Source organism: Caretta caretta, chromosome 1 (assembly GCF_965140235.1).
Source record: "Caretta caretta isolate rCarCar2 chromosome 1, rCarCar1.hap1, whole genome shotgun sequence".
Lineage (NCBI taxonomy): Eukaryota > Metazoa > Chordata > Testudines > Cheloniidae > Caretta > Caretta caretta.
In genome coordinates, this window is record NC_134206.1 from 232,329,649 (window position 1) to 232,347,133 (window position 17,485).

At 39.1% G+C, this 17,485-nt stretch overlaps 1 protein-coding gene across 6 annotated transcripts in view; it reads left to right on the forward strand.

The window, feature by feature from the left end:
• Positions 1–17,485, forward strand: part of INTS13 (integrator complex subunit 13) — a 31,760-nt gene continuing 14,275 nt past the window's right edge. The window contains exons 1-9 of one of the 6 annotated variants that reach the window (XM_048826124.2): positions 1–276; positions 708–757; positions 3,760–3,991; positions 7,220–7,294; positions 10,298–10,500; positions 11,448–11,528; positions 13,432–13,522; positions 16,244–16,372; positions 16,506–16,529. In XM_048826124.2, coding sequence (XP_048682081.1) covers positions 3,767–3,991; positions 7,220–7,294; positions 10,298–10,500; positions 11,448–11,528; positions 13,432–13,522; positions 16,244–16,372; positions 16,506–16,529 — 828 coding nt within the window. In that variant the 5' untranslated portion in view covers positions 1–276; positions 708–757; positions 3,760–3,766. Of the gene's footprint in view, positions 492–707; positions 758–3,089; positions 3,149–3,743; positions 3,992–7,219; positions 7,295–10,297; positions 10,501–11,447; positions 11,529–13,431; positions 13,523–16,243; positions 16,373–16,505; positions 16,530–17,485 lie in introns of those variants that run through there. The other 5 variants (XM_075121499.1, XM_048826134.2, XM_048826143.2 and 2 more) reach the window with 5 other exon arrangements.

Here is a 17,485-nt window from a genome sequence, read left to right on the forward strand (position 1 = left end):
CAAGCCCGGGGCAGCGGCGACAGGCCCCTGGGCTCCTGGCTTCAGCGGCAGTCTCAGGGTGTCGGACCCTGAGGGGTGAGCGCAGCGGGGAGTCCGGCTGCTCCCCGCGGGGGCCGGGGCCGGGGCCGGGGCCGGGCTGTGGGGCAGCGGCGGCAGGAGGGAGATGGAGGGCACCAGGCCGCCGCGCCGCCCTCCCGTCCCGGTGTGAAGCCCAAGTGCGCCTGCGCGCTCCCTGGGTGGGCAGAGGGGGCCCCGGGCGGCGCTTCTCCGGCAGAAGTAAGAGAACTCACCCCCCCACCGCCCGGTGTCTGTCTGTCTGTCTGTCTGAGGAGCTGGGACTCCTGGGTTCTGTTCCCGGCTCTGCCACTGGTTGTTCCGGCTCCCTCAACTAATGCCAGGCCCAAGTCTTCTTCGCACGGTGCTGGAGGAGGTTACGGTCTGTCTGTGCTCGTATTTAAACTATTATTGGCTCCCGACAGCCGCGCCTGTTGGTAAGATCATCTACAGAGCTTGATAGTGTGAATAAGTCTTTAGAGGCTGAAAGGAGAAAACCGCACGTGAAGGTGGAGCATGGTGTGACCCTGTCCGCACTAGGCCGTAAAACCTGCTTGTTTATTTCCAGGGGAAAACCAAACCCAGCATGTGTGTGTGGTTTGCTTGGTTCCTTTATTTTTTTAACTGCATTGTCATTCAAATTTTGTTTGCAGCGGTGTTATAGTCGTGTTGGTCCCAGGATTTGAGAGAGACGCTGGCTGAGGTAATATCTTTTATGGGACTGATTTCTGTTGGTGAGCAAGACAAGCTTCAAACTTCAGTTCTGGCAAGAAGAGCTCTATGTAAGTTCAAAAGCTTGTCACTTTCATCAACAGAAGTTGATCTGACAAAAGATACTACTTCGACCACCACCCATTCTAAAGTTTTTACATAAACCTATTTGAATGATTTTAATTCTAAAAACATTCTAACTCAATCTGTGAATGAAAATGTTTCCTGTTTTTAAAAGGGAAACAATAAGAACATCAAGGTTCCTAATGGGTATAACAGGAAATCTCTAAAAATTAGAAGGCTTGAGGGAAAGAGGATAGGAAGGAATAATTGGAGCGTGACATGGATAGTGGGTGGGACCAGCTATTGTAAATTGGATCGGGATTTGCAAACTGTTAGGCTGTGTCTACACTGCCACTTTCAGCGCTAAAACTTTTGTTGTTCAGAGGTGTGAAAAAAACGCTCTCCTGAGTGACAAAAGTTTTAGCGCTGAAAAGCATCAGTATAGACAGCACTTGATCTCCCGGCAATAAAGCTACTACCACTTGTTCTGGGTGGAGTTTTTTATCGCCGGGAGAGCTCTCCCCCTGTGATTAAAGTATGTCTACACTGCCACCAAACATCAGGGGATGAATTTTTCTGACTTAGTATACCTAGAGTTGAAGGAAATGGTATGTAAGTGATTCAGTGGACTGAAGTTATAAAAACAGATTGTCAGTAGTTAAAACAATGTTTACATTTTATTTTAAGTAGAAAGATTTGTGATCATTCTAAAAAATGCAGAAATTGAGTTTCTTTTAGATCTTCAAGATCAAATGTGCTATTGAACAACACAAAAAAACAAATTTAAGGTGGAAAAACAGAACATTGACAACATGGATGGGTCTGAAAAATGCCATCTTTAATACTGAGCACATCAGAATTAAGCCCATGTTAAAGACCTGGTGAGATGCCATGAAGGCAAAACTTAAAAATGATTCAGATAGTCTGTGAAAACTTTTCATTACTTAACTGGCATGACTTATTCCCAGATACAGAGATCAAAGGTTGAGTACAGAATGTGAGGAAGCATGGTTGGTAGAACATAATCTTGAGGTCCTTCTCTTCTGGCACTTAAAAGTTGAACATCTTGATTTCTGCCTTAAATCTGTGTTTGTGAAGGAGGTTGTGTCACCATCCAAATGGTGTGAGAACTGTGGTAGTAGACTCACCGGGGACTGTACAGTTGAATTCAGAGTTTTGTCAATTTTTAAAAGACCTCTTCTCCTATCTGGTCAGCATCAATCAAGAATACTTTTAACTCATTTGGAATGGTTCATAATAGGAGGTTCTGAAAAATATATCTGTATGTAAGGGCAGATACAAAAGCTTGGTAGTCTTAAATAGGTCATAGTTGGGGACTGAATTCTTTGGTTTACTTACAGAATAGCAACATTAGATAATTGTGTTCCTTTTAATGTTTGAAATTCATTTAGAAGCACAGCTGTAATACTGTTTGCATCTACATTCATCCTGGTTACAAATGGTGTCTTAGCTGTGTTTAGAAACTGTCCAAAAATCCTAATGCTGAGGATGGGGAGACTGTAGTAGGGTTTCTGCTAGCAATGTTTCGTTTAAATAGTTCTCCATGTTGAACAGGGAAATAACATTTTGATGCATGACAATTTTGAAAGGACACAGTTAACTTAATCTCTCACTTCAAATAATGAATTTAAAATAGTTTCAGGTAGTAGGTTTCTGCCCCCAAGTTTCCATGCCAATTTTTAACTTTGCAATCACATTTTCCTATTCTTTAAAATGTTTTTCTTTCCTCTTGCTGTGCAAAAGATCCATACAAACAAAAGGGAAATCTCTGTGTGCAGAGGTGGAAGAGAAACTGACAATCTGCAAAACGCTGACAAATGCACAAACTAACAAACTGTAAAAGAAAAGTTTCTTTGCTCTTAAAAACTGTTTAACTACCACCAGCTAAGATTACTATAAGTGACTAAAAAAACAAAACACAAAAAACCATACAGATGATGGTTTTTTAAAAGTTAGTTAGCATAATTTCTGGTGTGAAAATCTTATTTTGAGAAAGCTAAATTTAGTTGACTGAATTTGCTTTGCTTTGTGTGCTGAGGGCTGTGCCTACAAATATAATGGAGTACTTGTGGCACCTTAGAGACTAACCAATTTATTTGAGCATGAGCTTTCGTGAGCTAAAGCTTACTTCACTTCACAGCATCCGATGAAGTGAGCTGTAGCTCACGAAAGCTCATGCTCAAATAAATTGGTTAGTCTCTAAGGTGCCACAAGTACTCCTTTTCTTTTTGCGAATACAGACTAACACGGCTGTTACTCTGAAACAAATATAATGAACTACGTTAGAGAGACAAGTCAGGTAAGATCATATCTTTTATTTGATCAGTTTCTGTTGGTGAAAGAGAAACAAGCTTTCTAGCTACACAGAACTCTTCTTCAGGTCACTGCAATGAATTACTTTGCTGAAAAATTGCTGCCTGCTCTGTAATTTGTTATTTTCAGAAATAATATTTTAAGGTATATTTTTAGATATACAAGCAAAAAAACTTACTGCTTACTAATTTCATTTTTAATCCTTATATGAGGATGAACTGCAAAAAAAAAAGTAGTACCTATTTATTATTTGCTTTTTCTATCACATTCTCTTCAGTTTTCTTCTCTTTCTGGGGAAAGTGGTTTCTTCCTGGGCAGGGATTGTGTATTACTAGTTTTTAGTTCAGAAGGATTTTCTTTTTAAATACCAACCATAAGTAAGGCAAACAATCAATGCAAATGGGTATTTATGGTGGAAATATTTGTGCATCTGTAACTAAAATCTTACCAACAGCAGCTCTCTAATAAAGTTAATATTTGTTGTACAAATTTAAATAAAATAACACTAAACATCTTCAAAGGCTCTAAGTTCATATAGTGGTCTTCTCCTGGTGCTTTGTAATTTTTTTGTCTGATTTCAGGATTTATTCATTTCAGGAAGAAAATGAAAATTTTCTCTGAGTCCCATAAAACTGTTTTTGTTGTGGATCACTGTCCGTATATGGCAGAATCATGTAGACAACATGTTGAGTTTGACATGTTAGTAAAGAATCGGACCCAAGGAATCATACCTCTGGCACCCATATCAAAATCACTGTGGACCTGTTCGGTGGAATCATCTATGGAATATTGTAGAATAATGTATGATATTTTTCCTTTCAAAAAACTGGTAAGTGCTTCTAAAAGTACTGCTTATTGTAGAGAGTGTCTCATTTTAGTGGGTGCTCTTTTAAAATTATTTTTGGATGCTGTCAGATTGAAAAGCAGGTGTCTTAGATTAAAAACACTGGAAATTTTAAAAATTGAATTTTTCACCATTTAAGCTGCTGCATTACCCTTTTCACTCAGTTGAACAATGAAAATAGTCAGTTTAATTTTAGTTTTTCACTTTCTGGTTATCCGCTCTATCTCATTGCTTTGGTTGTAAACTCTGTGGGTGAGTGTTTAAATCCACACCAACTATAATAATATTAATAATTATTATTTAAGATATGTTTAAAGGTTAAATTATTTATTTTGTTCTCAGGTTTTATGTAATCCAGATTTTGACTCTACACAGACTTGGATATAACTTTTGTAAAATTTGATGAAAAAATAAGAAAAACGTAAAATACTTGGTATTACTAGGAAAATGTCATCTTAGAGGAGAAATTCACTTTCCTCTTTTAATTAGTCATGCACAAAATTAGTCACAGATGTCTCCAAGTGAGTATGGAGTGGTAGTTAATGGGATAACGGTAAAAGCAAGGCAGAGTAATAGAATAATTGCCCTCATTGGCATATCTGACTCTGTTGCTGAAATGACAGTAAAATGTACTGCCCTCTAGGTCTATTGTTTGTATGCAGGATTGATTGGTATTATAGGAGACAGTTCCCTGTGGCTTCATGCTGTAGCCCTGCTTTCTGTAATGCTGGTCTTCCACTTTTGGGGAGAGAGGAAAATGCAGCCTTGCTGAAGGATTGATAATGTGTTATGACCCATTTATCTTGCTGTAATAAGTTTAGTCTTCATTCAGAGTGTGTTTTATGTACTTTGCATTATTTAAAAATAGACTTGGAGCACGCCTTTTTGTTCTCACAAACTCATTTATTTTGTTTTGGAGTTAAGCTGATACATTTTGGACAAAACTAAGGAGTACATAGTGGATCACTTAGTCTGTTTTTCTTTTGGCACGCATTTGAGACCTCTCCATTCCCTTTAAGACCAAACAAGTCACTTCTGTGATTTATGGTTCCTTTTTTCACTAACCTGGAAATCCGAAATCCTAAGGGTGTTCCTTGGTGCATGCTTGGCATCACATCCAGCTGCCATAATCCACTGTGCCCAGCATGACTCTCATTTGTATCTTGGTAGTATATTTAACAAATTCTAAGACTTTTGGGTTTTTTTAGGTGTCCACACTTTGGCACATAAGTTAAAGAGAATCACTGTGTTAATGAGAAAAGGAACTGTGAATGGCAATAAAAGATGAACTTTTTTTTAACATAACACGGGCAATGTATATTTGTAAGAAAAATAAATTTAAAGTAAGTTATTAAAGAAATATAAATTAAAAGTGAAAGATTTTACAGAGCGCAATTTTTTTATCCTTTTTGCTTTGTAGAGTAAGTACTGTACCTCTTAACACTTCACAATTAATTATAAGATTTAGAATGCCAGATTTGTCATTGGGGCCCATTTGTGACCCTTCAAACTGTTGTTGTTTAAAGGTTGTTCCACTCCTTTCTGTCCTAAATATGTTGAATTCTTTTGTGGCTCTCTGCAGTGCAAATTTAATGGAGTGGCAGTTCTGCTATTAAGCGTAAATTGTAATTTCTCTAAGGCCCCAATTCAGCAAAGCATTTAAGCATGTACTTAAGTCCCATGCTGGAGATTACAGTGAAGTCTGTGGGACTTAAGTACATGCTTAAATGCTTTATGAGTATGAACGTTTGCAGTGAAGGCTCATAAAGTTATCTAATCTATCATCATAGCTCACTAGGGTATTTACCTCAATGATCTCCTTTGATAGCAGATTCTAGTCACTGATTAAGTGCTGTGTTTAATTAAATAAGAGAAAAAATACATCTGTGCTCAATAACTATTGCTAATGAAAATATAAATGTGATACTACGGGAGTTGCTCCATTTTTTTCTCCTGTTAGTTTTGCAATGGTAACTACAGTGTTAACAGTCAAAACCAGCTCCTTGTTTATACTCTACTAACACAGGATAGGAAGTCAGTGTTAATAATGACTTTCTAAAATGATAATTAAGTGTACATGAACTTTTTTTTTTCTTTGTCATCACACCACTTCTAAATGCTTGATCTTTGCTTAAAATAAAAAGGAGATATTATGTTAGTCTGGATTTAGCACAATTGTTATAACCTATGGGCACAAGTTAGTTTGATGCAAAAATGAAATGAGGTTTGAGTGACCTATAAATATAATACTGTGGCACTCTGACCTTTTCTAGGTAGAGCCTTGCAGATCCATGGATATGGGCTTTATGTCCATAGACAATTTTTGGCAGCTTGTGGCTTGGATGCAGATGCAAATTTTGTATCTGCGCAGGGCTCTAGCAATCTCACAGAAATCAGGGTGACGCTGTAACACATGGGATGGGGGCAAGGCAGATGCTGTGGCCCCAACAGTAGGTGTGGGGTGGAGGAGGTGGGAATGGAGCTCTGACTGCAGCACACACTCATCCAACTGGAGCAGCTGTCACCCAGCCCTCAGGCTCCCGCTCAGCTCTTTGAATCCCTCCGCAGGGGGCTGCAATATGTGGCAATAGCCCGCTGAGCATTTTGGCGGTTGTAGTGCCCGGCTTGCTCAGACTTGCTTAAATTACAACTCCCAGAAAGGAGCACAACCATGGGCTCCTGCTCAGTGAGCCAAGTGCCATCTTGAAAGAGGTATCGTTGTACTTTAAACTAGCGAGCAGCAACGACAGGCGCTGTGAGAAGCGTAGTTGTTGCCACCGTCTGTCCTGGCCAGGTCTGCATTTGTTAGAGCTGCCATGGCTGCATAGGGATGTCCGAGTCCCCTGCTGGGAGGGTGGCACTGCACACAAGGGCCCAGGATTATAGCCTCTCTGCCCGGAGTGGGGGAAGCAGGTGCAGCGAGGGCAGAGCGGGTGGTGGGGCAGGAGGTCTCTGGGGAGAAGTAGGAAGTGGTTGGGGCTTGCAGGCTTGGCACAACCCTGTGTCACTGGAGCATGGTGACCCATGGAGCTGCTAGTAGAGCCCTGCTAATCTGCGGATTTCTGCTTTTTATCTGCTGACCATTTTTGCAGATTGGCTGTGGATAAAAATTTTGTATCCATGCAAGGCTCTGTTTATGGGCATGTGAGAATTATCGTATAAGAAGAAAGAATACATTACTGTGACCTTAAAATTTGCTTTGTAACCTTTTAGGTGAATTTCATTGTAAGTGATTCTGGGGCTCATATCTTAAATTCCTGGACCCAAGAAGACCAAAACTTGCAGGAGGTATGATTAGTACTCGATACGTCTATTTATTTTGTGAGGCTAGTTTAAATTAATTATAGTGAAAGAATAAGCTTTCTTAGTATATTCAGTAGGCAACATTTTATCATGGTATGACATCAATGTTTTAGTTTTTTGTCTTGTATATTTTTTCTGAGAATAATAATTGATTCATTTGTTTGAAGGAGAATTCTGGATTTAGAAACATTGTATGTTTCTAACAGAATAAGGTTTTGTGTGTGTGCAGTTCAGTTACTTTTCATCTTAAGATAATGGTTTAAATAGACAACAACTTTTAGCTTGTGTAAATTTTAATTTTATTTGCATATTCTTACAAATCTAGATGAAACTAGCTCCTCTTTTTAACTCACTTGAAATTTTTATTTGTTTATTTTATTATTCATCCTTTAAAATCACAATCATGTAACTATAACAAAGGAAAATAGGCAAGACCTGTAAAATTCTCTTTACAAGATTAATTTTGGAACGTTTTGCAATAAAGAAATTCACTAAAACACAGTGGGAATACAAAGAAGAAGAAAAAGTAGTAATTTAAAGACAAAATTAAAAGGTACTCCATCACAGGTTTGACTTCTCTATAGTACCCCCTGCAGGGCCAGGGATGGTACTCTAAGCACTCCCTGCATTAGTTTATAACAGTGGTTCTCAACCAGGGATACATATACCCCGGGAGGTGCTTAGAGGTCTTCCGGGGGTACATCAACTCATCCAGATATTTGCCTAATTTTACAACAGGGTACATAAAAAACGCTAGCAAAGTCAGTACAAACTAAAATTTCATACACACAATGACTCGTTTATGCTGCTTTATATACTGTACATTGAAATGTAAGTACAATATTTATATTCCAACTGATTTATTTTATCATTCTATGGTAAAAATGAGAATGTAAGCAATTTTTCAGTAATAGTGTGCTGTGACACCTTTTTTGTATTTTTACGTTTGATTTTGTAAGCAAGTAGTTTTTAAGTGACATGAAACTTGCAGGTACATAAGACAAATCAGTTTCCTGCAGGGGGTACAATACTCTGGAAAGGTTGAGAACCACTGGTCTATAAGTTATGGCCACCTGCTTGGAGTAGGGAGGTCTGTGCTGTAAGCTCAGGGTCAGTCTAAAAAAGGTTAACAAATTCAAAATTTGTCTGTTTTTATTTGTCTGTGTCAAGGCTAGCACTTGAAAGCAAGGCTCTTACCTGGCCATGGGGTTCTGGGAGAGCACCGAGTAACTCCTCTTTCCCAGTCTCACCTATCTTTGCCCCAAGCAGAAGCAGGCAAGCTACCTTAACTGGCCTGCTGGCTCCCAATTGGTCAGTGTCTCCTGCTGGTCCTTTTAAGCGTCTGGAGGAGTAAGTCTTGTAGGTAGCCCAGTCTGAGAAGGGGGTTGTTAGGGTGTTGACACCTCCAGCTTAGGGGCAGAGAATGCCTAATAGACGCTGGTTGGAGACTCCGTTTGCATTTTGACTGGAGCTGGTTGGAGATTTTCTGATGGAACACTTTTTCACTGGAAAATAGTAATTTGATAGAAACATGTTGATAGAAACTGCAGAAACATGTTGATTCTGTTGAAATTTGGTTGTAAATCTGCAAACCAGGCTGGTTTCCTGCAAGCTTATCCCCTCTCTCCTCTGGTAGGCTGGGGCTCACAGGGCTTCCTGACTCCAAATCAGCCTGTCTAGTGGGCTGCCCTGGAACCAGGGCTTCTAGGTAGCCTGCTGGGCAGGCTGCCTCAGAGTGGGGGTCCCAGAGCTTCCAGGGAGCCTGGGTCCTAGGGGATCATATTTCATGTTGGAATCCCCAAACATGTGTTTCCAAAGCAAAATAAAACAAACTCCCAGTTCCATGAAAAATTGAGTTTTTCAATTTTTGTCTCAGTTTGGACCCAAAAATTTTCTGTTTCCCTGCCTGCTCTAATTTTTACATCTGAAGTAAACTACTGAAGGTCTAATTTTACCATCAGAAACAGCAACTGATCATACATAGTCTTGGTAAGAAAGAACTATCAAGAACATCTTCATCAGGACCTATATCAAAAGCTTAATTCAGATGAGCCTTTTTTTTTTTTTGGCCTAATTATATTAGTGAAATGTCAGTATGGAGAAGAAATATAATTTTCAGCCCAAAAGAAGTAGTTTTCAGAAAACTAGAAATGTGTAACAAAGGAAGATAATGGAAATGGTTTTGCAACCTTAGGAACATAACAGCCATACTAGTCTGGCCAGTGATCCATCTAATTCTGATAGTGGCCGGTGCCTGACACTTCAGAGGGAATGAACAGGACAGGGCAATATCAAGTGATCCATCCCCTGTTTTCCGGTTCCAGCTTCTGGCAGTTGGAGGTGTAGGGATACTCGGAACATGGGGCTGTGTCCCTGACTGTCTTGGCTAATAGCAAGGGCCTTACCAAATTCATTGTCCATTTTTGTAAATGTCATGCTCATAGCATTTTAAAAATCTTGAATTTCACGGTTTTAATATTTAAATCTTACATTTCATGGTGTTGTAACAAAGCATGAATATGTATTTAGAGATAGCGAAATATAAACATGTAAAGCCCTTAAGTCAGCATTTTTCAACCTGGGGATCCTGACCCAAGAGGGAGGGCACAAGGCTATCATAGAGAGGATCACAGTATTGCCACCCCTACTTCTGCGCTGCCTTGAGAGCTGCGTGGCTAGAAAGTGGTGGCTGCTGGCCGGGTGCCCAGCTCTAAAGGCAGTGCAGAAGTAAGGGTGGCAATGCACCCTATTGTGCCACCCTTACTTCTGCGCTGCTGCTGGGAGTGGCGAGTTTAGGGCTAAATATTTAGCCCAGCAAGCTGGTTATGGGTCAAAATCAGTTGAATATTGCTCTATTTTTCTCCCCTGACCATGTTAATTTGTATGTAGAATAAATTGTAATTAATGACTTCTAGTACGAGATCATTTTACTGTAATAGCTAAGATCATAACTTCACAACAAAACTTTTTTTTCTTCTTTTTAACCAGTTAATGGCCGCTCTAGCAGCTGTTGGACCACCTAATCCTCGTGCAGACCCAGAATGCTGCAGCATACTGCATGGTTTGGTTGCAGCAGTAGAAACACTCTGCAAAATCACAGAATACCAGCATGAGGCCCGAACCATGCTAATGGAAAATGCAGAACGTGTTGGAAACAGAGGAAGAATAATCTGCATTACGAATGCCAAAAGGTATTTACAGGATTATACAAATTTTTTTTTGGGGGGGGGGAATTAATGGTTCTATAAATAGGCTAGATCCTTTGTCTTCTGATTCTTTTTTTTTTCTTGATGTAATTCAGTGTTTTTATTTTGATATATAATGCCTTTAATAGTTAGTTTTTGGCTACTGACAACTTCTCACCTAATGTACTCCACCAGGAAAGGTCAGCTGAGGCATTCAAGATAACAGCTCCCTGTTTTACATAAGTGAGCATTAATGGTAGAGAGTTTCCAGGAGAGAGTTGTTTAAAGAGTTTGGGTGGGTTAAGGAGTATAGTAGTGTAGTTCTCTTGGGATTAATGGTTTATGAAGAGTTAGTAATTTGATACAAAATTAAAGCTTGTCTCCACATGGAGCTATTCAGAAATCAGAGTGTATTAAGGTAACTTGGAAGAAGGTACTCTTACTCACAAATAAGGGAGGGATGAGGGGTCTGTACATTCCTGAATAGCTATTGTACTTGAAATTCACAACATATTTTAATCCAAATTAATTTTCAAGTGTAGACAAGTCCCTTGACCTATCTTGTGCCTTCTTGCTCACAGGCAGAGCAGTCCACAGACGCATAAAAAGTTGGGGATTAGTGAATAAGATTTGTAATTTTGTTCAATTGTACATGTATCTAGGAAAAAAGATAAAGTTGTGTATATTTAATTAAAATTATACTTTGACTTTTTTAAATATTGCAAAACAAAACTTGTTTATACTTCTGTTGAAGAATTTTTAAACCGACATTTGCTCTTATTTGTGCTGCATCTATGTGCCAAAACAGTAAGAGCAATATGGTAGTGAAACAAATATAGCCATAAGAGTTTTTCAAAATCCTCTTGATCTGTAAAAGTAATAAGCCATTTACTAAAGTATTTGGGTTAATTTTTTCTCTTTTTCTAAGTTAATTTTTTCCCCCCTTCTTTTAGTGACAGCCATGTTCGAATGCTTGAAGACTGTGTCCAAGAAACTATTCATGAGCATAACAAGCTTGCAGCTAATTCAGATCAGTGAGTGTTCAGTCCATAAGCACAGTTTTTCTTATCCCGCATATGCCAACTTTGATGTGCCTTTTACGAAATACTGATCTATATTGGTGGTGGGCAACCGGCCCACGGGCCGCATGCTGCCCATCAGGGTAATCTGATTGCGGGCCGCGAGACATTTTGTTGACGTCGACTGTCCGCAGGCACGGCCCCCCACAACTCAGTGGCCGCAGTTCTCTGTTCCTGGCCAATGGGAGCTGTGGAAAGCAACAGCCAGCATGCCCCTGTGGCCCACCGTTTTCCGCAGCTCCCATTGGCTGGGAACAGAGAACTGTAGCCACTGGGAGCTGCGGGATCAATGCGACCCACAATCGGATTACCCTGATGGGCTGCAGGTTGCCCACCACTGATCTATATGATGCTGTTTATTGAGAGTTTGTCTTGATGGGCCGTTTGAATGCTTAACAGAGAGGGGAAACTAGATGAGGAAGATAGTAAAACACAACCCTGTAGTCTGAGGTCTTTAGCCATTGTGTTTTCCTGTACCATAGCCCTGCACAAGACCGTGCTGCTTTAGATTGGTTTAGATTGGTATCTCTTAAAGCAATGAGGTATAAAAAAGAAGAGTAAAGAGGATAATTTAGCCCAGCTATGGAAAACATCTCTGTAACTAACAGTGTATCTGAAGAATACCTGATACTGCTGGTGATTAATGCTTTGAGCAATGCATATTGGTGGCAGCACTGAATTAGTTTTACATGCCTGTTACTTTTAGCCTGCCAGAGCTTCTGTGCTTGGAAATTGCTTTTAGTTTTCAAATAGCTTTTTTTTGCCTGGTATCTCTGTTGAAACTTGAGAAACAAAATACTGAAGGGGGGGGAAAAAGGACTGTTATGTTAAATCCCTTTTCCCTATCTTCTGTCTATCTTGTCTATTTAGATTATGAGCTCTTGAGGGCAGGAACTGTCTATTATATTGTACATGGGGCCCTGTCCTTGGTTGGCTCTAGGCATTTTCACAATATAAATAAATGTTAATAATATAATCCACCACGTAACCTCTAACTTTCATTTCACTGTTTGCATTTTTTACAATTTCATAAATGTTAAAATGGTATTATGGGCCCCCAGGAAATAAGGTTTTTATTTAAATGCTATGTAAGGGTGAAAAGGTTTTGTGACTAACATTGTGACATTGGAAACAATGGAGGATTGGAGATACAAGATCTGGGTTCTTTTTTCCAAAGTTTTCTTGTGAAAACTTCACGTAGGTTGCATAATGGCTGCGTGTGGAACTCCAGCAATTGGGAGGTGAGGGTGCTCAGCATCATTCAGGCTATTAATTTTCATTTTCTCTTCTGTACCTAATGGGGATTAATTCAAATTTGAAAAACACTTTTTTATGAACAGATCCTCAGCTGGTCTCGATTGTCATAGGTTTATTGACTTCTGTGGAGCTATGACAACTTATTTTAGATGAGGATCTATCTACCCCATTGATACTTAAATGGAAGGTGCGACAGAAGTACAGTGTTGTTTTGCACCCCAAAATGCTCAGCTGGAAATCTTACCATGTTTTCAGTTATCAATTAATAGAATCATAGGACTGGAAGGGGGACTGGAGAGGTCATCTAGTCCAGTCCTCTGCACTCATGGCAAGAGTAAGTATTATCGAGACATCCCTGACAGGTGTTTGTCTAACCAGTTCTCAAAAATCTCCAGTGATGGAGATTTGTGTGTTTATAAAATGCAATAAACAAACACCAAGTCCTGACAAAACTTACTCAAAAGCAGAATTTGTCTCTGGTGCTTCTGACTAGTGCAGTGTTCAGGAAATCAAGTTAGTCTTGCATGGGAGAGAGTTGACATGAATTATGTGGCATACAGCTGCATTGCTGACCTACTAAATAGAACATTTGATTTCTAAGCCTCATGCAGATCCAGAAGTGTGAATTGGTCTTAATCCACACCTATCCAGTTGGTGAAGATAGCCTTGTTTCAGATCGCCTTAAAAAAGAGGTAAGGAGCTTAAATTGCTTTAAAGAAATGGTACCACTGTACTGAATGTCACAAACCAACTTAGGGCAGGTCTGTACTTAAAGCCCTGCATTGACACAGCAGAACCTCTGTGCTGCTTAAGTGAAGACACTCCTACGCTGACAGGAGAGAGTTCTCCTGTCACTTCCTGAGAGGCTATAGCTATGGTGACGGGAGAAGCTCTCCCATCAACATAGCACTGTCTATGCAAGGTTTAAGGTTGGTGTAACTGTTGGTCAGGGGTGTGTATTTTTCACACCTCTGTGCAACATAGTTATACCGACATAGGTCTGTAGTATAGTCCTGGTCTTAAAATTTAGCAGTAATGTTTTAGTTTCCCAGAGACTGGATACTCATCTGTAAAGGAAGAGGCATATGTGACAGTTTGTGAAGAAGCTGACAACATAGAAATGTTGTTACCATTTTCAGTGTGTGTTTCTGATAACATTTTCCCCTCCTTTTGCAATAGGCATGGAGTTATATCTCTTTCATCAGTCTGCTTGAGTTGTTTTTGCTAACTGTTGACTTTGCAATAAAGCCATTCATCTTATAGTTTTTGCAGATTGAGCTCTTTAGTGACCTCTTGAAAGGAAAACTGTTAGTTTTCATTTGTGGGAAGGAGATTACAGTACAATGAGAACACAAGACCTACATGAGATATTTACTTCTCTGGGACTTTGTCTCCACAGAAGAACACATTGCCGGCCACCAGGGACCTCTACTTCCCCATACAAATTTCTGTTGATGCTGAGCTTGATAGCCTGCCAGAGCATGAATATTGTTTAATGTTACATATATATTATTCTATCCAACCCGTCAGTACTTTGACTAACTGTATTGCACAATATGTTATTTTAAACTTGGCAGATGGGCTTGTTTGTGTCTTTTTAATTAAATGTCAGTGGAAAGAATATCTGCTTCCAAAGGGGTGATATGCAGATATCCTTGTGGTGTCTCAGGAGTTGATAAAATCCTATAGTATTTATCCACATACCAATAAAAGAAATGTCCTAAAAGAAGAAATTGTATTTTATAAATAACGTTAACACATTAAGTTAAAATTATTCTGTATACTGATATTTTCATTGCTTATTTCATTGCTTACAAGTGCATGTTCTTGGACAATCTGTATATTTATAGTGACTGTAGGTCAAAAACCACACATGCACCAAGTGGTATATTCCACTGTGCTCTGCTGTTCTTCAGTCCTGCTCTGTTTTAATAATCATAAGGTGTTGGCTGTACCCAGAGGTTGTTGGGGCTGAAAGTAAGTTACCTTGGGCTGTTGTTACAGCATAGTTCGGGGGAAGCTAGTAGTGAACTGGCTTGTAGCCACTCAACTAAATAAACAAAGAAATAAGCAAGGCACAAAACTATGAAGTGTGAAAATAGGAAGCAATAGTGTTTCCTGACCGAGCCTGCTTGTGGGTGAATATGCCGCCCCGCCCCCTTCGAAGGAGATGATAATAAAAGCAACTATGCAAATTGCTTTAGACAAACAGTCTCACCTGCGGACCTAGGCTTTGTGGGTGCCCAGGAATTCCCCATGCTGGAGCAGTGCCTGCCATGACCCCTCAAGGACAATGCTGGAGGGTCCGAGACTGTCGGTAGCAGAAGGGGTGTAAGCATTGATGCTTGTTTGCTTGCTGGAAAGCACATATTTAGTAACGCGTGAAGGCTGGGAAGCTGCTTATAGCTTGGCAATAAAACTGGTTATATGTATGCACCTGGTGTAGCTTCATTGAGTTTATCCGAGCACTTTGGCTCGACACCGGTAAAGGCTTTTTTTTTTCTTTTTTTTTGTTTTGTTTTTAAAGAGAGCTTTCTAGTTTGACAGCGTTCTTTTAAAATGGCCAGACTAAAGTGAAACTATTGGGTTAATTGAAAGTGTGGGGAAAAAAAAAATCTGGAGTTAGTTTTTAAACTGTCACTCTGAACATGAAATAAATCCAATCCTATATCTCATTGTAGGAGTAAAAATAAAGATAATACCTTTCCTCCCACAGAACCTTCAAATGCTTTATAAACTTCACAGAGGCCTTGTATAGAGTATTACATTTTTATGCAATGGGTGTGAGAAGCAGAGAGTACTCTTACTACTTCACCATATTCTGAGGTTTCCCTCTATAACACAGTCCCCTGGCCAAGGAAAATTAGACAGGACTTCCTTGCAGCTCATTATATCAACGCATGATTATAGCACTTACCTCTTCAGAATGTTATACAAGTGTATATGAAGCACACATGAGGTAGCTGGATAAAAGACTACTGTCCCCACTTTACAGATTGGGAAATGGAGACAGACCTACCTTGGGCCCTATGACAGATCAGTGACAGAGTTGAGATTAGGACCAAGGAGTTCTTGGATTCCAGTCTCGTGGATTGAGGTGGCCTCTTGTTGGCAGAAAGGGTCACAGTTTAACAACTCTCTGGTGTTCAGCGTTTTTGACGAAGTTATGATGACTGACTGAACCAAAGTCTTTTATATAACATCACTGCATCCAAGATGACTTTAAACTATGTTTATATCCTCTTTCTTTCTAACCATACATCACATTTTCTGTTGAACTTGGTGATGCAAGTCTTCTTAAGCTTAAAATGTTGATGGTTTGTATATTTGTGTGGTATCAGAAAACACCGATAAGGTACATTCTATGTCTTTTTTATATTTTAATTATTATTATTATTATTTTATTTTTAAAGCTTTCTCCAGTCTTAACCAGCGAAGTGCATAGTGTCCGTGCTGGACGGCATCTGGCTACAAAACTGAACGTTTTAGTACAGCAGCACTTCGATCTGGCTTCAACCACAATAACCAATATCCCTATGAAGGTAAGATTGTATCTATAGCTTTGATAAGTAGCTGCATCACTTGCTTTAAATTGTTTTGAAATTTTAATATTTATTTTAATTGAATTTTTACATTGTTTTTCTCTCCATATCATATTTTCTGTTTTTTTATTAGCCCACATTCAATGTCTGTGACCAGGTTAGTACATTTTAAGAAGGGAAAAAAAGGAAGGATCACAGAACAAAATGCTGTATTGCTATGTCAGCAATTCGATTCGACAGTACAAGTGTTATTTCAGTCCACTTCATATTATTTTATATAAATATAATCTTGTTTACTTCAAATTACTTTGTCTGTGATTCTTTTGTCTCTTACAATTGTGTTCATTAGATATTCTTGACCTTTGTGCATTTTAGTGGCTTAGTGAGTCTTTTTTCCTCTGTGTCATTTTCATGCCCACCCAACATAAAGGTGTTTGTAACTAATAGTTTCTGACCAAAGGATAATGGTTTTTCAGCTGATGTGGAGCTGTTTAACAAGAGGGGAAGGGGGAAATTACTTTTGCCTCTAGTAATGGAAGATATTAAATGACTTTTTTTTCCCCATAGAAGCTACGTATATCCTTACTTCTCATTTAGTTTTCTTTTTTAATTAATCTTCATTGCCACTGGGATGACAATTAATGTAACTAAAAATTCTAATTGGCTTTTAGTAGGTAGGAGCCCCCCCAGCTTCAATTACATTTTACTGTCAGACCAAGAGCACCAGTATTGCAAGAGAGGGAAGTTTATTAGCAAAACTAAAGAATGCACAAAAGGAAAAATAAGTCATTATTACCCAGTGCCCACTTCTTTAAAATGAATAAATGATAGTAGTGTATGGATTGTGTGTGCTAAAGTATCAGTTGACTTACTTTAGTTTGTTTTTACAACTTTCAGCTTTAACATGGATCATAGTATTATATATATAATATATATATATATATATATATATAAAAAAATAAATACATTTTTTTTCTTTTAGTTTCACAAATACCTTATTTGTAACTTACTGCCCTGTGTGCTGCTGGTATGCCTCTTCCTCCTACCTTTGTCTTTTTTAGGAATAGAATATGTTGGGTTCCCCGTGTACTATTTACTCAAAATAAATTCCCC